We start from the raw sequence: 20,049 nt of genomic DNA on the forward strand, positions 1-20,049 counted from the left end.
TGTGATTTTTAATGCAACATGATGGTTGTTCTCCAGGTGAACGTGGGCCTGTTGGTGCTGAGCATGCTGGGATTCTGCCTCCCGCTCTACCTCCTGTGCCACAGCCGCTACCTGCAGCGTCTCCGTGACGAGCAAGACGAGGATCCAAAGATCTACGTCAAGGTCAACAACGACTCCAAGCTCGAGGCTTTCGTCTAGACCGGAGGGAGGAAGATGATCTCCTTAAAAAAGAAAAAGAGTTGATGGAGACGAGGGAAAGATCCCCTACGAACACACTTTCACTCACATCATGTTACTGCCAATCTTTATTTGTTCAAAATGGACTACACACCACTGTGACACCCGGTCTCACCCTCACTGTGACACACACACCGGCGCTGAGAGCTCCCACTCCCTGCGAACGCATCGCTGAACTGAATAGGAGAACATGGGAGAAAAGAAAAGAAAAAAGCAATGTTTTTTTTTTTAAAATGACTCCTCTACACATCTTCTCTTCACTCTGTGTCATTTTTATTTTCTCTGTGACGACGGACCTCTGTAATAAAAAAGAAAAACATAGAAGAAGAAGATGCCAGCCAATGAAAAGAGAGGAGGTTTCGGAGGAGGCAGCATCTTTTTTTTAAAGGCCACCTCACATGAACTGACTGTGGTAACCATGACGACCTCAGTGTTCACAGGTGGATGCTCTGTGTCTTAGATTTAAAAAATACTTAAATGTCCTTTATTGGGGGACGAATAAACAGTCTTATCTAGTTGCTACTTCCTGTTGTGCTCGAGGGCATTAGTGGTATTCAGCAGTATTGGTAGCAACTCGGATTGAAACACACAAATGTTTATTAGTCGGATAAAATTAGTCAGGAAAACACTGCAGCAGCATCTCTGCATGTGTGTGTGTGTGTGTGTGTGTGTGTGTGTGTGTGTGTGTGTGTGTGTGTGTGTGTGTTTTAGCGTGTGGAAAGCTGCTCTCCAAGGTCGGAGAAGACAACACTGCATGATGCCAGAGACACTTCTGGTTCTTGTATTTCTGCTAAGACACACACTCGTTTCCTTTTGTGGTTTTTTGCTCATGAACTCCTTTTGTGTGTTTTTTTCCTCAGATGTATTTACTTGCAATACGTTCGCAGATGCGTTTGTTAAATCTTTGCTCCCTGATAAGATCTGAAGAGTAGATATACGGGACGTAGATGTGAAGAGACGGCGCGTTTATCTGCTCGTCACAAACACACATATGAATTATTTGGAGTCTAGATTAAGTCGTAGCAATAAGTGCTTCTGTGAGGTGCAATCACACTTTCATTTCATGAGCTGTACTTCAAAATACATAAAAAAGGGTGCTAGTTGAATCACAAAAATGTTGTTGTAAAAGGGGGCAACAAATTGCCATCAAATATTCCTCATTTTTGTTTTCACAGTGGATTCCAAAGAATCAATCAGGTTACTGTTTTCTGCAACGTGACACAAAAAGTGCAACCTCAGCAAGAAGCGTCAGCAGCTTTTGGGGGAAACATGAATTTGCACTCTTGCAGACATGAAGGGAGATTTGCATGAATGAACCAGGCTGACGAAGACAATAAATAGAGAATGAAACAGGGAGATTAATAATGCTCCTTCTGATATTTAAAGTAACTCACAGAGGCACTTCCAAAGACAGACATGACCCTCAGAGTGCCTCTCTATGTGTGCAGGAGCTCGGAGGAGGCGCCACCCAATCCCCCCTTTTCTCCATCCCAATCCATCCCAATCCATCCGTCTGCAAATACAAAAGTTCCCCGACGACAAGCGACAGATCTGAGAGACAAGATGCTCCCCGAAAAATGAAAACGAAACGGCACACGATGCACTTTAGACCTCCAGAAGTCGTTGACCCTCAGTCACGTTATCGTACACGGCTGCATAGAATGTATACTGTAGATTTTGTTTTTTAAATTCAGAACACGGGAGAGATTCTGTTATTTTTTTATACTCACAGAATTTAAAGAGAAAGAAAAACACAGATTCATGTTTATTATATCGCCTTTTAATAGTTTGGGCGGCGTCTTGTCTCTCAGTTCTCAGCGGACGTACCAATACGAATAATTTACACATATTTACCCCTTTTACTAAACTGAGAGAATTGTATGGAGTAGTTGACATGTTGAAAAAGTGGAAAACTAAATTCACATTTGTACATTTCTATTGAATGTTCTTTGAATGACAGCTCTTCACTTATTAAGACATGAAAAGCAACTTTTTGGGTCATAGATCGTCGTCCTGCACCAAACTCCATGACCAAAACATCGAATTTTAAATAAACTCTACTCAGATAACGTGCAGGAATTCACTTTTTATTGATCTTTTATATTGTTGTAAATCTTTTTCCAAACATTTACATTGTTGTAAGTGTAACAGATCTCAAGTGCATTCAACACTTATCGGGGTCAGTTAATTAACCCCAGACGTCCTTTTCTGGATTTTTGTCAAACTTTATATGACGATAAACAAACCTGCACAGACACACAAGATTGTTTTGCTCTATTATTCCTCAAAAAGTGAAACTCATATACTCAAATACACGTTTGTTGTTTCTTAACACCAGTTTTGTGCATTAAAGATTACAGAAAATGTGCGTAGAAATGTACAAAAGTGAATTTAAATTGCACAAATCTTTAATAAAGTGTGCAATTTTTGGTTTCCACTTCACCAAACCTCCTTCACATTTACCTTTCTTTAAAAACGTGAATATTTCAGCTCCACAGAGTGAATCTCGTGGCGTCCTGTAATGAATACTGATGTACTACTTCACTCCAGCGCTATGAATTGTGGGTATTGATGGACTTTTAATTCCTCAGTCGTCCTGAACTCACTCAGATAAAAAAAACCTTCATTCCCTCCAAACTGATCAGCACTTTTTTCTTCACTGCCGTACCTTAAACGCCTCACCTTTCATCCTCCCGGTTTTGACCCTTGCCGCCTATAGTAGGAACAGAATCCTGCAGTAGTTTGGTTTTATCGATGGATGTATTGATTAATCGTGTATTATCTGAAGATGAATCTGTGCTTGCTGGGTTTTGTGTGTGTGGGATGATGGGAAATGGGGATTTTAGCCTTTGCATGTACCTTTTTGTACTTTTTTTTCTACCTACCATGCTCCATTTCAGTTTTTCTTATTTCTTTTCCCCCTTTCTGATGTTTACGAGAATGTGTATTTTCATGATCTTATATTGTACATTTGTTTTTTTTGTTCCTTGTGTCTTGTACCACAGTATAGCCATCATCATGGACATTTAAAGTCATGTTTAAAGAAAAAAAAGATCAATATATGAAGCAAAATAAACACAATCATTTGTATAGATGTGGTTTTTGTATTTCTTTTTGTGGTTGTGATGTTGTAGATGGAGGACAGTGCTTTTCCCTGAGCAGCAGGGGTCAGACTCTCACTAATAATGCAGATACTCTGCCGTACTTTCGGGTGAAACTGAACAGGAGTGTCTGCTTGATAATTAAGTCATACATGAGACGACTTTGCAGGCGAACCTGTTGGGCAACAGCGTCTGCAGAGGAGCCTCCTTGTAGGGCGTCAGCTGTGGCATAAAACTGGTTGCACCCAAAACCACAGCAGATGGTTATCTGCCTGTACTGGTTTGACACTCGCAGACAACAGTCATTCGTTCAAATGTGGAGAATAAAAAGTTTCATGTCACGTAGGATAATATCTGTTGTCTCAGCAAATAAAAAAGGCATGTGATTCTTTTCTGCTTTTCACCACAACAGGGAAATGTAAATATTGAGGCTACTGGTGCTTTCAGTCAAACTGACACTTATTACTATTGTAAGTATCACTATGTATATTATCATTAATGTTATTTAAATAAGCTGCAAGAGCAACAATAATAGCAGTGGTAGTAGTAGAAAGAAGAGGTAAAACAGAAAACATACAGTACCAGTCAAAAGTTTCTCATTCAACTACTTTGAAGAATGTAAAATATAAAACATATTCTGGTTTGTTGAGCATTTGTTTGTTTACCACATAATTCCATATGTGTTCCTTCATAGTTTGGATGTCTTCAATATTAATCTACAATAAAATAAAAATAAAGAAAAAACATTGAATGAGAAGGTGTGCCCAAACTTTTGACTGGTACTGTACATACATATATATATATATATATATATGTACATATATAAATATATTATATATGTGTTATATGTACATATATATATATATATATTTATATATGTGTTATATGTACATATATATGTATATGTATGTATGTATGTATGTAGTACCAGTCAAAAGTTTGGACACACCTTCTCATTCAATGGTTTTTCTTTATTTTTATTTTTTTATATTCTACATTGTAGATTAATATTGAAGACATCCAAACTATGAAGGAACACATATGGAATTATGTGGTAAACAAACAAATGCTCAACAAACCAGAATATGTTTTATATTTTACATTCTTCAAAGTAGTTGAATGAGAAGGTGTGTCCAAACTTTTGACTGGTACTGTACATACATACATACTCACTCACACATATACATATATATGTACATATAACACATATATAAATATTTATATATGTACATATGTACATTTACATCTATATATATATATATATTTATATATGTACATCTATATATATATTTATATATGTACATCTATATATATATATATATATATATATATATACAATAAAATAAAAATATTCCAAACTTTTGACTGGTACTGTACATACATATATATATATATATATATATATATATATATATATATATATAATATATACCAGTAAAACTACTATACTATACATATATATATATATATATATATATATATATACAGTATATAAAACTATATGGTACTGTATATATATACTCACTCACACATATACATATATATGTACATATAACACATATATAAATATTTATATATGTACATTTATATATGTATATATATATATAACTATGAAGGAACACATATGGAATGATGTGGTAAACAAACAAAGAAATGCTCAACAAACCAGAATATATTTTACATTTTACATTACATAGACTGTGTGTCTTTTGTAATAAATAAAAGTAATAATAACAGTGAATACACAAAACATAAAGATAGTCAGACTTATTATTAATTGTCTACCTGCTGCACTTGTTACCTGAAACTAAAGGTGTGAGGCCACGCCCCCTTTCCCCCTCAAAGCCACGCCTCCTTTCACATCTTCCAGGAAGAGACCCTGGAGTCAAAAGGCGTCGTGCCGTGAATGAACCTCTTCTGTCGGCTTCAAAGAGGCTCTCCCCCCGGTCCTGCTCTCCAGGTGTATGCTGCTGTTTGGACAGAGGCTCAGCCAACATGCTCATTAAAGAGTTGTGAGTATTATAACTTTATGAAACATGGATTATTTTATTATTTCTTTACTCAGAACATGGCTCAGCACATTGTCGGAAGGATTGGATTGTGCAGAACTCCATTTAAAATTATGTTAATTTACAGTTTAATGTTTTCTACTAAACGTGCAAGTGTGGTTCTAATATGCATGGATAGAATAGAGAATGAGGGTTAATTCGGCATATATATGTTGTGCAAAGCATTTGAAACATAAGTGTGAATGAACTTCAATGAACGCTTAGTTTTGGTTTGAGCTGTTCTTTTGCCCACTGATTGGGGCTTAAATTAGCTGATGTTATAATGTAGTCTGGTGGGAAGACTGAAGCAATGAGTTTGGTCATTGCACTTTAATTTTAAGGTCAATAGACTTGTTTATTTTTTTTTAGAGTTTTTAATGCCGAATTTAAGAACTCCTCTAAAGTGTTCAGCTAAAATAAAAATGCACATTTCATATGCCACCTGCTTGAAGTTATAATGAACTCAAATCTTAAATTGGTGAATTTTTGGACATGGTTTAGTTTTTTTTTTTAACTTAATTAATTTTATTGATATAGCTTAATGTGCAACCTAGTTGAAGGGATTTTATTATATTCCTTTATTGATCCCCATGGGGGAAATTCAAGTGTTGCAGCAGCTCAACTACACAGACACAGACAATAAATACACATACTATACAACAAAATAAAGATAGAACAGGAATACAAATGTACAGTATATAAATAAAGATAGAACAGGAATAAGAATGTACAGTGTATAATGAATGAATGACCCATTTCCTCTTTACACCTGTAACACCTGAGTCAGGAAGTTCTTGTCATAACCACGGCTGTACCAACATCCAAGTAGCTGTCTGTCACCTGACCCCGAGGTGCAAAGTGCATTAAAATGGTTAGCCATGGTAGATTATCATAGTCCAGAGCATAACAATACTGCTTGTAAAATAAGATAAAATATTAGACATCATGTCCAGAACTGGTGCAGTGTTTTCTAGTCCACTAAACTAGTATCTTTTTCAACCCACCAGTCATGGAGTTCATGCCTGGCGGGCTCCTCTTTCACTCTGATCTGTTCTAATGAAATATTCAGGCCCTGCTAGACTGGCAACAGGTGGCAATTAATCCGCTTTTGTATCAAGGCAAACTATAAGAACACGCATATTAAACACACATACACGTGGATGCAGGTTTTCCACCGAACGTCGCTCTCAGTGGCCGTCCTTGATTATAGTTTTTATAATTTCCTCTTCCTCTTCTCTAGGTTCCTATCATAACAGGACACCAGCAGGGAACTAACTGTCTCACTACTTCCACTCGCCATATTTATCTGTACCAACACCTTCTTAATTAAGAGGCAGCTCTGATTGGTTTAAAGGAGCACCCATTCAGAATTTACATGCAAAGTTTGTGTTGAGCTCTATAAAGACGAATGAAAGACACTCCTGAGTTGCATTATGGGAAGTGTAGGATCCAGTGTTTTTGGAACTTGACCCTTGAGCTAGTTCAAAGACGGCCAATTGTTTTTTTAAATGCGTTAGAAACTGGAAGTCTACATGAATATTTTACAGGATATTCACCCTTAGGTTCATTATAAAGCATTTAATACTTGACTTGCTTCATATAGGTGTAGTTTAAAGGCAATAAAGTAATTCATGAATATGATATAGAGTTTACAGTCAACTACAATTCTTTCTCGGCAATGTGGAAGTTGGTTTATGGCGGTTTCCCGGTTATGCTCGTTGTCTTTTTGCTTCTTCACAGTACATTTGTGTTTCTTTGCCCTCTGGCGTTTTGGAGAACAACGCACGGGTATAAACGAAGCTTTTCTTGGTAGTAAAACTGGATAGCTTGACGTTTGCTGCTTCATTTTTTGACCATTTTTCTCTAAGTCTCTTGTGGTTCCCCAGACTTTATGAAGGAGCTATACCTCTTTAATTATGTATAAAGTCCCTCTTTAATTGGCTTTAGCGTCGTTACAAGTCGCTAATTATTCAGCATATATCAAAATGAAAGAAAAATGACTCAATGGTGTTTCTTCAGCAGTTCTTTTAACAAGGTAAATATACTGTGTTAATAAGTGAGCTTTAGAGGTGTTGTTGTTTGGACAGCCAAGCTAGCCGTTTCCCCCTTTTTCCACTTTTAATGCTAAGCTAAGCTAACCGGCTGCTGACTCAGGGCAACAAGAGTTGTATTTCTTCTCATCCAACTCTCTGCAAAAAGTGAATTTCCCAAAATGTCCAACTGTTTTTATGTAAGATAAACCAAAGACAAAATGTTTTTATGTTGACCAATGAGATCCTCATCCACTTCCATGTAAACGGTACAATTGTCATTGTTTGTTTCATTGCTGTTTGGGATATCTGTACCCTGATATCTTGTTTTTCTTTCTCTTGTCTCCTGCAGCCGAATTGTCCTGCCCGTTTCAGTGGAGGAGGTAAGGACTTGTTTGTTTTAATTCTATGTCTTGTACTGTTCCAGATTCAGATAACGTTAGGTAGCTAATATCTGTTTGATTGGTTTCCTTGTTGACTCAGGCTACGTCCACACTACAGACAGTTAATAATTACAACCTGAAACCAGGCGGTAACTTCCGGTTCTGAAAAGTGAAGCCAATGCTAAAGTGTATTACACCTGCATTCTCTCTAGTGTCCATCAGGGGGCGACTCCTCTGGTTGTATAGAAGTCTATGAGAAAATGACTCTACTTCTCTCTTGATTTATTCCCTCAGTAAACATTGTAAACATGAGTTTATGGTCTCAATCTCTAGTTTCAAGTCTTCTTCAATACAGCATGATGTTCATTTAGTAAATGATGCTCCATTTAGAGTCACACAGACCATAAAGCAGGGGATGCTTTAGGGCGGGGCTACACACTGATTGACAGGTCGACACCACAGACGTATACGGCGTCTCTACGTCACTCCTCCGCATTCAAAATATTGTCACTTCTGTTCAGTGGTTGCAAAAGAACAAGATGGTGAAGGCCAAAATGCAGAACTCAAGACATAAAAACCGCAGTCCACAAACCAGTGGGTTACGTAACGATGAATACGTCCACTTCTTATATACAGTCTATGCTCCAGACTAAAACTCAAACTAAACTAACAGCGTTTTCAAACGTCTCTATTTGAGGTATTCTGAAACGCCGGGATAGTGTGAACGCTAGGTGTAAACGCAGCAAATGTAATGCGTTTTTAAAACAAAAACATAAAAGTATGGACATTAAAAATTACAACCTGGAACATCTTCACAAATTATTCATTATAAACACACTTTAGCACATTTTCTTGGGCTAACGATTCAAGATTAAACATTTGCCTTTGTGTCATTTTTGCAAGCATTTTATTAAATGAAGTACCAGTTTTTATATTTCCACTTAGTCACTGTAAATACCCTGAAGTTTTACTTTACTGGAAAGCCGTTTAAACAATTCTCCAGTTAGATCCATGCCTCTGATCTGACTTCCTGCAGAGACGGTTTAAAGGCATAACTCAGCTGAGGGGGATTGTTCACATACTGAACTAAGTGGTTACCACCAAGCACACTATGTGCCCTGACACAAGTGGTTGTTGGGAGTCAGCCACTCTTTTTAGGCCTTCCTTCAGATGCCCTTGCACTTGACACACTTGGCTATCAGGTCCAGAATTTATTCAGCCAAGTTTATTTACTATATGATTGACTGCTACGATGTTATCAAGATGTTCAGTTCTCTTTCCCCTCTATTAGATCTGCGTTTTATAGAAAAACCATGAGGGTTTTTATGAACTTTTTTCTTACTGCACCCCAAATGCTAATACTCCACGTTTTAATCCAAGCGCTCCACGCAACACAGTACTCTTTGTTTGTTTTTGCTCTGTTGCTTAACACAGTATTTCACTAAGTCGTCTAATCACCTGTACGACTGGCTTTTCCTCCTGATCCCTTTTTATGTGTGGAACCTTAGCTTGGATTCCTGAGTTAGTTATGCCACAATGATTACTAACGAGCTGGAACAAGAATCCGAAACAAATAGGAATTAGCTGTGAAATGAATCTGCATGTCCTGTCCGATGTGCAACTACTACATAACCATGTCATTTTACATTTAATATACAGTATTAATCGATTTAAATTGGTGCTCTGGACTCAAATCATTAAACACCTCCCATCATGCAACTCATTGGCTCTCACATCCTTCACAATCCAGAAGCATCAGATCTGAAACAGGTGATTTGTTCTAACGTTCGTTCCCAGTGCACACCTTGTTTTTGTGATTTAAATCTCATGACGTGAACCAGCAGGTTAAACCTTTTTCTCTGACAGTCGTTGACAGACAGAGCTTTGTCACAACACGTTTCTGTCCATGACAATGACCACATCCCGTTCAGGTTCAGCCTGCTTGTTGTATAATGACGAATGCTGTGTTCCCGTCTCTCTGCGAGCTTTTCTTAGAGGATTACGTAACGTCATCGGTCACATTCCTGAGTCGATGCTCACAGTAGAAAAAGGCTTCGGCAGTCGATGTGTCCTTGGGCAAGACACTTAACTCCAAGTTGCTCCTGAAGGCTTGCCATCGGTGTGGACTGGATGTTGCATGAATGTTAGTTAGAGTCTGATGGTGGCACCTTGCATGGTAGCCTGTCATCAGTGTGTGAATGGTGAATGATATGTAATATACTACTGACTGTAAGTCGCTTTGGATAAAAGCGTCTGCTAAATGACTGTAATGTAATGTAATGTTGCTGGTTTCCGCTTCGTCTTTATTGTCCAACTGAACTACAGCAACTGTCACCTACATTTAAAAGAAAACAAACAATTATCGATCGACTACCGGGTTAATTCAACATAGATAACAGATTCCAGGCGTTGTTGACCTTGTTGTCTTTACTAGCAACTGATGTGCAGATAAATTCTGTCTAGCGGCGTTATCAGCTCAACGGAGCAGCCGTCTGAAGTCACGGTTTGCGGCTTTGAGGAAGCCGATGGACCCAAAACTGAGGACTTTCCTTTTATGATTTTGTTCTGCACAACTATTGTGAAGTCCTCAAAGAACAAAAGCATAAATGCTCTCCAGTACGACAGGGACTCTAGCCACTGGCAGAGCTACAAGTGTAAAAACAAACAACGAAACTGAGAGTGATATGCGTTTTCAAAAGTTAACGTGTGGACGGACATTATTTCGAAATACTTGTGTGGACGGAAAACGTTTTGAAACACTGTTTTTAAATCAAAACGTAGTAGTCTGGACGTGGCCTAAAAATATTGCACCAATCTTATAAAATGTTTTCAGCTCATTTACACACAAGAAAATGAGTGTGAGCTTCTTCCATTATCAGTTACGAGCTGTCTGGCTTCTTCTTCATCTCTGCTAAAATTTGCACATGCTCAGTAACAATCGGGCGGATGGTAACGGAGAGTGTAAAGTTAGCCAGAGCCAGCAAAAAAGAGAGCAGAAGGGAGTTAGTTTAGAGGTGATGATTTCCATTTAATGTCCAGTGGAAGTTGCAGTTTGCGAACAGAAATAAATACTGCAGCTCCATAAGATCTACAGAGGTTTTCCCGTGTTTTGATTTTCTGACCCTGGAGACCGAAGACAACGGTTTCCCCTTGTGTTTTCAATCCACACTCGGGAAGCCGAAGCAGGTTCGTTTGTCCTTTCTTGGCTGCTATAGAAACATGGCTGCCGGCTCCTTGTGTAGATATAAATGGCTCATTCTAGGGCAACGAAAACGCCGCAATTTTACATTTTCACTGATTTTACACTAAAGAAAACATGCTTATTAATGTCATATTCCATTCCTGCCAATAGATCCCCCAAATGTTAACACTTTTCCTTTAATTATTATATAGAAAACACTAAGATGACTCCTGTTTTGTCAGAAAAGCGACTTGAATCTTAGTGTCACTGGTTGTTTGTGACAAAACATTTTCCCCGGTTTGTCTTTTTTTGTAATTTGAACACTTTACAAAAATGCTGTTCACCCGCTTCAAATGTTCTTGACAAACATTCACTGTTTCAGCATTGCGTTGACACATTCTTTTGGGCAACTTCTGTCTGTTTGTTTGTGTGTGTTAAGTAGGAGTGTGTGTTGGCCTGGCCAGTCTGACGGCACCAGTGAGTCACTCTTTCCAGTGTCGCAGCATTTTAAACTGACTCAGGAAGGGTTTGAACTCTTGGGGGTTGGAGGAGAAGGAGGAAAGGGAAAAGGAAGAGAGGTTTAGAAAAAGCTTACTTTGCTTTTCTGATGCTGAAGTCTTTGTCTGGGGAAGCTGAAGACAAAAGGGTTAACTCAAGGTCATGACCGGGGTCTTTGAACTTCTGTTGTGTCTCTCTGGGGTTATTATTGTAGTATTTTTCTTATTTGTGTGTCTCAACACTTCTGTACTTTTTCAGAAATACATCAGTACTATAGGAGGAAATCATCTGAGATCCCATTTTTCACTTAATTTAGCTCCTAGTGTGCTAATTCACCATAAACTACTATTTATAAGCCATTTCTTTTTTTTTTTTTTAAACAGACCCATTTATCTTCATAAATCAAGTACATATGATGTTCTCAAGAAGATTTCATTCCCCTTGATTTAAATAAATACATAACTTTAGTACATATTTTGCTTTATTGAAAATAAAAAAACGGTCTTTTGATATTCACTCCGTTTAATAAAGCTGGAATTTTGACTTATAAATAACTTAAAGCTGCATTAAGAGCTTGTTACCAAATCAAGACTTCAAAAACAACAATGGCTTAGTTACAGTGCTGGGGAAAAAAAGCTTAAATCGGATCATGACACCCCTAGTTAGGTGAGTCATATAACTACTGTATCATTACATTACATTACAGTCATTTAGCAGACGCTTTTATCCAAAGCGACTTACAGGAAGTGTATTCAACATAGGTATTCAAGAGAACTACTAGTCACCAGAAGTCATAAGTGCATCTCCTTTCTTAAACAAGCATCTCAAAGCATAAACCAGAGCAAAAGTATAGTGCAGAGGCAGATTACTACGAAAACAATAATTGCAACAGACTAATACGAATACAATAAGTGCTACAAACTACTACGAATAGGATAAGTGCAGTAAACAAATACGAATTCAATAAGTGCAGCGAACTGATACGAATACAGCATAAGTCATAACAATGAGGAAAATACGCTACCTTAATTACAGGCAAAAGCAGAGTGCAAAACATTTCACTGTCACACAAAACAAAAAGCCACCCCATTATCCTAAATTATGGTTTTAAACTGGATTCTATCTACAAACACTGTAGGACATTTTAGGATTATACTGTTTTTGGCCACTTGGGGGCGGCAGAACAAACTGTAAAGACAGCGTTGACATATTGTCATCGTACAAAGTTTGCAGAACATGCCAGCAAACTCATATTACTTATTATTAAAATGACTTGTATAAACATCCAGCAGATAAGGAGCAACATCGTGTTTTGTTTTGCTGATGAATGATAGTTCGATAATCACCTTTTGTTTATCTTGTAAATACTTCACTATGTTCGTTTTGGTGCAGTGAGTGTGTTTCAAATATTGATTAATGCAGCTTTAATGTCCTTATTTCATTAGTTCCACTTCTATTTCTCCTGCTGTGAAAAGTTGAAATGTCTGATATGGAAAAAGTCTGTTATTACTCACTAATTAGCATTCCTTCAAACAGAGAGGGGAGCTTATCTCTAAAGGGTAATCCTTACAAAAATCTCCTAATTTATTAGCTTTTTCTTGGAAACTTCCTTTAGCCAAAGTGTGCAGTTTTAGCTCAGAACAGGACATTATTCAGGGTTGTAAAATTGATTTGAATTCATTGTTGTATATGGCTGTTAACCATGCTTATTGTCTTTTTGTTCCTCCAGTACCAAGTGGGTCAGCTGTACGCGGTCGCCGAGGCCAGTAAGAGTGAGACGGGTGGAGGAGAAGGTGTGGAGGTTTTGGCCAACGAGCCATACGAGAAGGACGGAGAGAAGGGACAGTACACCCACAAGATCTACCACCTGAAGAGGTAAAGCGTTGGTTTATAGACGATCAGACAACAACAAACAGTTCACTGATGAAAGCACAAGAAAAACCTGATTGAGGATTATACAAAGAAAGCCAATTCATTTTGAAATGCTTTAGAAATCGGAGGTCTTAAAAAACAATATAATAGGATAATAGGATTACAGTGGAAAAGCATTTACTGACACAATAAAAAATGTGTCCAATATGTCTGAAACTCCCTGTGTGTGGATACGTAAGGCTGCAATTGCTAATTCCCCCACTGTGGGACTAATAAAGAATTATCTCTCTCAACAGTGTGTGATTTTGTGTTCGTGCATACTTAATCTATGTCTGTGTATCTGCAGTAAAGTACCAGATTTACTCGCCAAGATCGCCCGAGTGATTCCCTCCTGGTTCATGAGGAGGCCTGGAATGCGTATCCGTACTGTAAAACCGGTGAGTCCCGTCTTATGCACACTCAACATGTTTGTGCAATAAGAACCCACCTCGGCTGTTTGTATATTGTGGTGGAAATGATACAGAATACACTTGATTTAAATCAGAAACTGCACACAGTTAAGGTACAAGAAAGGTAAGAGTAGCAAGAAAGGAAGCAGGAAATGTGTTGCAGTGCATGTGTGTTTTAGACAGAGAGAGACATCAGATACAGCATGAGCTCATGTGTTTATCTGAGTCAACATAAGTGAATAAATAAAAGGACATTAGGCCTAGATATATGACAATAGTAGAAAATATCACCATGACAATGGGCTTGTGACCAGGCTGCAAACCTCCAGTTCTTAAAAGTGAAGCCAATGCTTCAAGTGTTAAAGCTGCATTCTCTCTCCTGTCCATCAGGGGGCGACTCCTCTGGTTGTATAGAAGTCTATGAGAAAATGACTCTACTTCTCTCTTGATTTATTCCCTCAGTAAACATTGTAAACATGAGTTTATGGTCTCAATCTCTAGTTTCAAGTCTTCTTCAATACAGCATGATGTTCATTTAGTAAATGATGCTCCATTTAGAGTCAAACAGACCATAAAGCAGGGGATGCTTTAGGGCGACTTACTGTGATTGACAGGTTTATGGTCTCAATTGATAATTTCTTGATGCACAGTAAATCTATAATTGCATTGAACACTATCAAATAAAGTGTGTTTCATTTACGTTCAAAATAGTACCCACAATATTACTAAGACTTTTTTTCACCACAATATAAATCTACAGTTTCACAAATTAAATGTTTGATGTTTGTAATCTGTGTATTTTCTAAAACCTTGTCTCTCTTTTCTTCCCATCTCTCTCCACTGTTTGCTCGGATGCAGTCATTACAGTAAGTATATTGTTTATGTTTATGTGTGTGTGTGTGTGTATGATGTGCTCACATAATGGTGTCAATATTTATTTATGTGATTGTTGAGCGACTATCTCTTGTATTTTACAGAATGTCTACATGAAGGATAAGTTCACTCTGACAATCGAGACCTGGCACAAGCCTGATATGGGTGAACAGGAAAATGTAAGTCATGTGACTAGTAGTGGGCATTCTTTACCCTCCATACAGGAAAACAAAAAATCGCAGGTTTAATTACATATATAACTAAAAATAAAAACGAGATGAGAAATAAACATTTTGTTTGTTTAAGGGACTGTTATTACATTACATTACATTAATTATTAGAATGACTGTCTGGTTTTACTGCTGTGGATGCAGAACTAATAAAAATGAACTAAAAGTGGCATCTTTAAGCTTGTTGTCATAATTAAATTTGCACTTTAACTGAAATCTCTTAATTTATACAAAAATCTGTATATTTAACTACTTATAAAAGATATACATTTTTTGTCCTTTCTCAAAAATAGCCACGTTCTGTTTAAACACAGCAGATAAAGATCGGGCTACACTAATATTATTATTATTATTATTATTATTATTATTATTATTATTATAAAAATTGTAGAATTTGATTCTAAGTGTGGTTGCGCAGGATTGTTTCAGACTTGTGTGATCCAAACTTTTCCAATAACTACAGAGTGTTGTAAAGTTATTTATCTGGTCGAAACTGACGAGTTATAAACATGAAAGAGAGTTGATTTAATTAAACAAAAAACTAATTTAATGTGCTCAATCAATTTATTCAAATTGAGGATTTTGTTTGCTGATTTGTTTTTTGATTTTAGGGTGATGATATTAGTAAAAGTAGGGAGGCTTTGCATGTAAACCTTTTTTCTCCAATGATTTGTGGCTCAAATTGCACAAAAAGTAGTTTCATGATGTCTGATGCTACTGAGATAAATGCAGATCGCACTCTTCTGATGGCTTGAAAATTTGAACTTTTTGTGCTAAAAAACATCACAAACCTCGTGTTTGCTTGGACTCTTGTTCGTAGATTATTCTGGATAATATTACCCCAACAATATATTAAATGTTTACATAAACATGAAGTCTGATATGTTCTCCCTGCATTTTACAAGAAACTGAACCTAATTGATTGATTGTTTTGATTTTGCCTTGCTGCAGGTTCACGGACTGGAGAAAAAGAAATTGGAAAAAAGGGAAGTCATTCCCATTGATATTGCTGACAAAAAGGCCATAGCTGCAAAGGTGAGGGCAACAACTGTTTTACTATCTGCTTGTGAATGGAATCGATCTACCAAACATTCAGTCTAATACATGTTGGGTAAGTTTTGTAACTCTAGATTCTGTGAGTATAGAAACTAATTAAAACTCACCTAAAACCATCTTGGTTATCGTTCTACTGGTCCAACAATTTCATTGAAAGAAACCCTTTATTCATCGAGTTAGATGAGTTCTTTCATTGTTGTTTTATTCCTCTTAGACCAAATTGACTGAAATATTTAATGTAACCTGATTTAAAAAGGACATTTGACAAAGGAAATTAAAACATACCTGAAAAACATTGTGCCCAAAAGTAATGTCTTAAAGTTGACTAAAAACTGGATTAAAACTTTTGGAATTGTCGACTAAACCTGGATTAAAAAGTTTTGAGTTGTCGACGATTCAATTTCAATTAAATCATTTAGGTTGTTGTTGACTAAAACTGAAATAAAACATTTTGAGTTGTCGATTAATTTCAATTATAAAAATTGTTGAAAACTTTTTTGAAAAAAACGGATTTTTTAAAACCGTTTTCTTTTCGTTTTAAATAGTTTAAATTTATTGAGTTTTCATAAATTAAAACTGGATTCAAACATTGTGAGTTGTTTTCGACTAAAACTGGATTAAAACCTTTTTTTAGTTGTAGTTGATTAAAATGTCTTCATTTCTCGTTGACTGAAAACTGAATTCAAATGATGAAGAATAAAAATACTTTAGTGCGTCTTAAACTAAACGCATTTTCATCTAAAGACAAAATCTAATATATCATATTATCATTATATATCATACCATAATCAACACTCCTTAGACGGTGAAGCCTACACTTATAAAAACCTTCTGTTTGTCGTTCTGTGTGTTGTTCTTCAGGACTACGTCCCAGAACACGATCCCGCCACCTTCAAGTCGCAGAAGACCGGTCGAGGGCCTCTGGGACCAAACTGGAAGGTACTGCTCCTCCTGTCGCTCTTCACTGCCGCTCACTTCATTCAAGGAGAGTTAAACATTAAGTTCTGGAGACTTTTGTGTTTTTTATATTGTTTTGTTTTTGCATTCATGTGTTTGCAGAAAGAACTCGCCGAAAACCCCGACTGTCCTCACATGTGTGCCTACAAACTGGTCACTGTTGAATTCAAGTGGTTACTTCTGCAGGGCACTGTGGAAAGCATGATTCAAAAGGTACGGCTGGTTGTCTTCAGATATATTTCCTCTTTGAGTTGAGATGCAAAACACAATATTTCCCTGCGTCCTCACGCTGTCTTTCTCTCTCCTAGGTGGAGAAGCGTCTGTTCACCCACTTCCACAGACAGTTGTTCTGCTGGATCGACAAATGGATCGACCTGTCGATGGACGACATACGACGCATGGAGGCGGAGACGAAGGAGGAGCTGGATAAGGTGCGTTTTGTTGCTTCACTTCTGCACCACTATTTGACGCCAAATAGAGCCATCGAATGGAAATGGAAGCAGAAAAACCCTCTAAAAAACGACAACTTAACTGGATTTGTGAATTAAATAAACCGTATGCAGAAATTGCCCTAAAATACGATCATTATTTAGAATAATTTATGATAATTATTCTCTCCTTGAAATATTCCCTAAAGGCTAAACACTTTGACGCGACATTTTTTGTGATATAACCTCATTAAAAAAATGACGTTAAAAGAAAAGTTTCTTGTAAAAATTGAATAATCTGCTAGTTTATGTAGTAATAAATGTCACGACATGAGAAAAATGTTTAGTTTTATGAAAATGTTCCTGTTAAAGGTAGCAGCAATACATTTGCTGTAATCTTCATCATATTTCTCCTCATAATTCACGCTGAATGAAATTAATTAACGTTTGTTTCTCCGTGTCGTAGATGAGAGTGAATGACGAGCGTAAAACAGGCATAGGAGCTATTGAAGACGGCAACTGAGCTGCTACGACCCGTGAGTATTTACTTCTTTTCTTCTTTTTTTTCAGTGATATTTGTACATTTTCGACTGATCATTCTTTAACTCGTTCTGTTTTTTTTTTTTTTACTCTTCAGATCACTTTCTGATACAAGAAGATTTAACTACATTCATCAGTCTCCTCTCCTCGGACACTGGACCTAGAACAACCCGATAGGCATAATCAAGAATACCGCACTTACATCCTAATAAAATTTGCTCTTAATAAGAGCTCGTTATTGTAAATCATTTGTGTGCATCTATCTACTACATTTGAATACAACTACAGCAGGTTTTTCGGAGGATTCATTTTGAGGATGAGACGTTCTTGCTTATGCCTATTAAGGTCCTCTTATCAAATATTAGGGAAAAGGTGTGGGTTGTCACTGAGGAAACATTTCTAATTAGTGTTATCCTTTTTTTATTTTAATTGTAGTTATTTGGGGGGGGGTTTCTTGTTTTTCTTTTTTCTAGATCTCAGTGATTTATTTTGTTTTTATTTATTGTTAAGACATTTTGTTTCCTTTCTACAAAAGCTACAGTTTCTAGGATCATTGCTTTTGTTAAGGTCCTTGTCTGACAATGTGCACTCATTTCTCTGTTTAGTCTAACTGGAAATTCCTCCACCCTCCTGTGCTTCATATGTTTTCAAGTAATTCATCATAACATGGTGGCTGCAGACAATAAAAACACGGCTTATGATTTATGTAAAAGCTATTACAAATTAGGTATTTAAATTGAATCCTATTAAACGTAATAAAATCTGGTCTAACTACACCTAATGTTTTGTCAGGTGGTTGTTTTAGCCTCATACGAAAACGCCAGCTGCTGTTATGTAATTATAGCTTTGGGTGGAGGTTTTGATTGCTGATGATGATAAAATGTACTGTAAGAACCAGAACTCATTGACACATGAAGCAGTTCTGTTTTTCAGTTTAAATCTTGTCCTGTGTTGAATGAAATAACCTGGATTTTAATGTTTTGAGTTATATGATTGTGCAGTATATTTAAGAGAATGCATTTGTTCCTTGCGTTTTGGGATATTTGTACATTGTACTTTTGCTGGAAAACTAGTTTACATTAGTGAGCAAACACCCCGTCTAACTGTTGTAGAGTTTTGACTACAGACACATTTTTTTTTGTTAGCTGCAATCACAAATTATCACTATGATGAGGATCCAAAATGCTTCATAAAATGTGGTGTTTTTCCTTTTTATGCTGTTTTTTTCTGGTTGGAAATTTGTCCCTTTTTTGGATTTTATTTTATTTTTTATTGAGAAAATGTACAAATAATTCAGGTAAAAAAAAAACTTCAGAACATATGTAGGTAGTATAATACACATACACACAAATAATAATAAAAAATAATGAAATTAATATTTTGTTGGTCTTTTTAGTGGATGAGTTATAGAGTGTCGCATAGATGACGTATTTTTGTAGGCCAACCAGGAAGTATATGTTGGATTATTGTATTTAATAGTATTTGTGGCAAACAAACGTTTATGATACTAACATGTTTTGTTCAGTGAGATAATCCTCACCGTTCAACACCACTTTTATGATTATTAAAGCGTGAATGTGATCGCTAGAAGTAAAAAGCTAACGTTATGCTATTAACGAACTACAACACGGTCGCATCAGCGCGATTGATCACAACGAAGCATGATGACGTATTGTAGTCTCATTTAGCCACTTGTTAGCAACTGCCTTTTTATACATTTAAAACCTTCAAAATTCATAAAAATGATATTTATGTATTTATTGACTAATTTGAATTGTAGAATAACACTTAAAATAAATATTAAACCTTATTTCAGGCTTTTAATAAAAAAAAAATAACACGTTGACTTCGAGACGAGGGAACCGGAAGTACAAAAATGAAACGTTCATTTATTTCCGTTTTTTTATTTAAGGAATATAAACAATATTATAGTTAATACAAAATTATTATTTTGTTTTAGGTTTCATTCTAGAAACAATTTATTGGTATTTATTTAACGAATACCCTAAGAATCGATTTTATTTTCACCATCACCCCTAGCAACAGCAACAAAAACACGTCATACTTGAATCCTTCAGAATAAAAGCTGTGTAAAATAGACTGTAAATTAACCTTTACTATAGTCACTCGAATAACTTACTTTTGATTAATTAAGTGATTTATGAT

At 36.5% G+C, this 20,049-nt stretch overlaps 1 protein-coding gene and 1 pseudogene across 1 annotated transcript in view; both read left to right on the forward strand.

The window, feature by feature from the left end:
* Positions 1-3,327, forward strand: part of LOC129090409 (large neutral amino acids transporter small subunit 4-like) — a 28,705-nt gene extending 25,378 nt beyond the window's left edge. The window contains exon 14 of the mRNA XM_054598055.1: positions 37-3,327. Within this exon, the coding sequence (XP_054454030.1) occupies positions 37-198 (162 nt within the window). The 3' untranslated portion in view covers positions 199-3,327. The remainder of the gene's footprint in view (positions 1-36) is intronic.
* Positions 3,328-5,223: 1,896 nt separating this feature from the next.
* LOC129116967 (phosphatidylinositol transfer protein alpha isoform-like) lies at positions 5,224-19,224 on the forward strand (annotated as a pseudogene).
* Positions 19,225-20,049: the final 825 nt, after the last annotated feature.

This window comes from Anoplopoma fimbria, chromosome 1 (assembly GCF_027596085.1).
Source record: "Anoplopoma fimbria isolate UVic2021 breed Golden Eagle Sablefish chromosome 1, Afim_UVic_2022, whole genome shotgun sequence".
NCBI classification, from domain to species: domain Eukaryota; kingdom Metazoa; phylum Chordata; class Actinopteri; order Perciformes; family Anoplopomatidae; genus Anoplopoma; species Anoplopoma fimbria.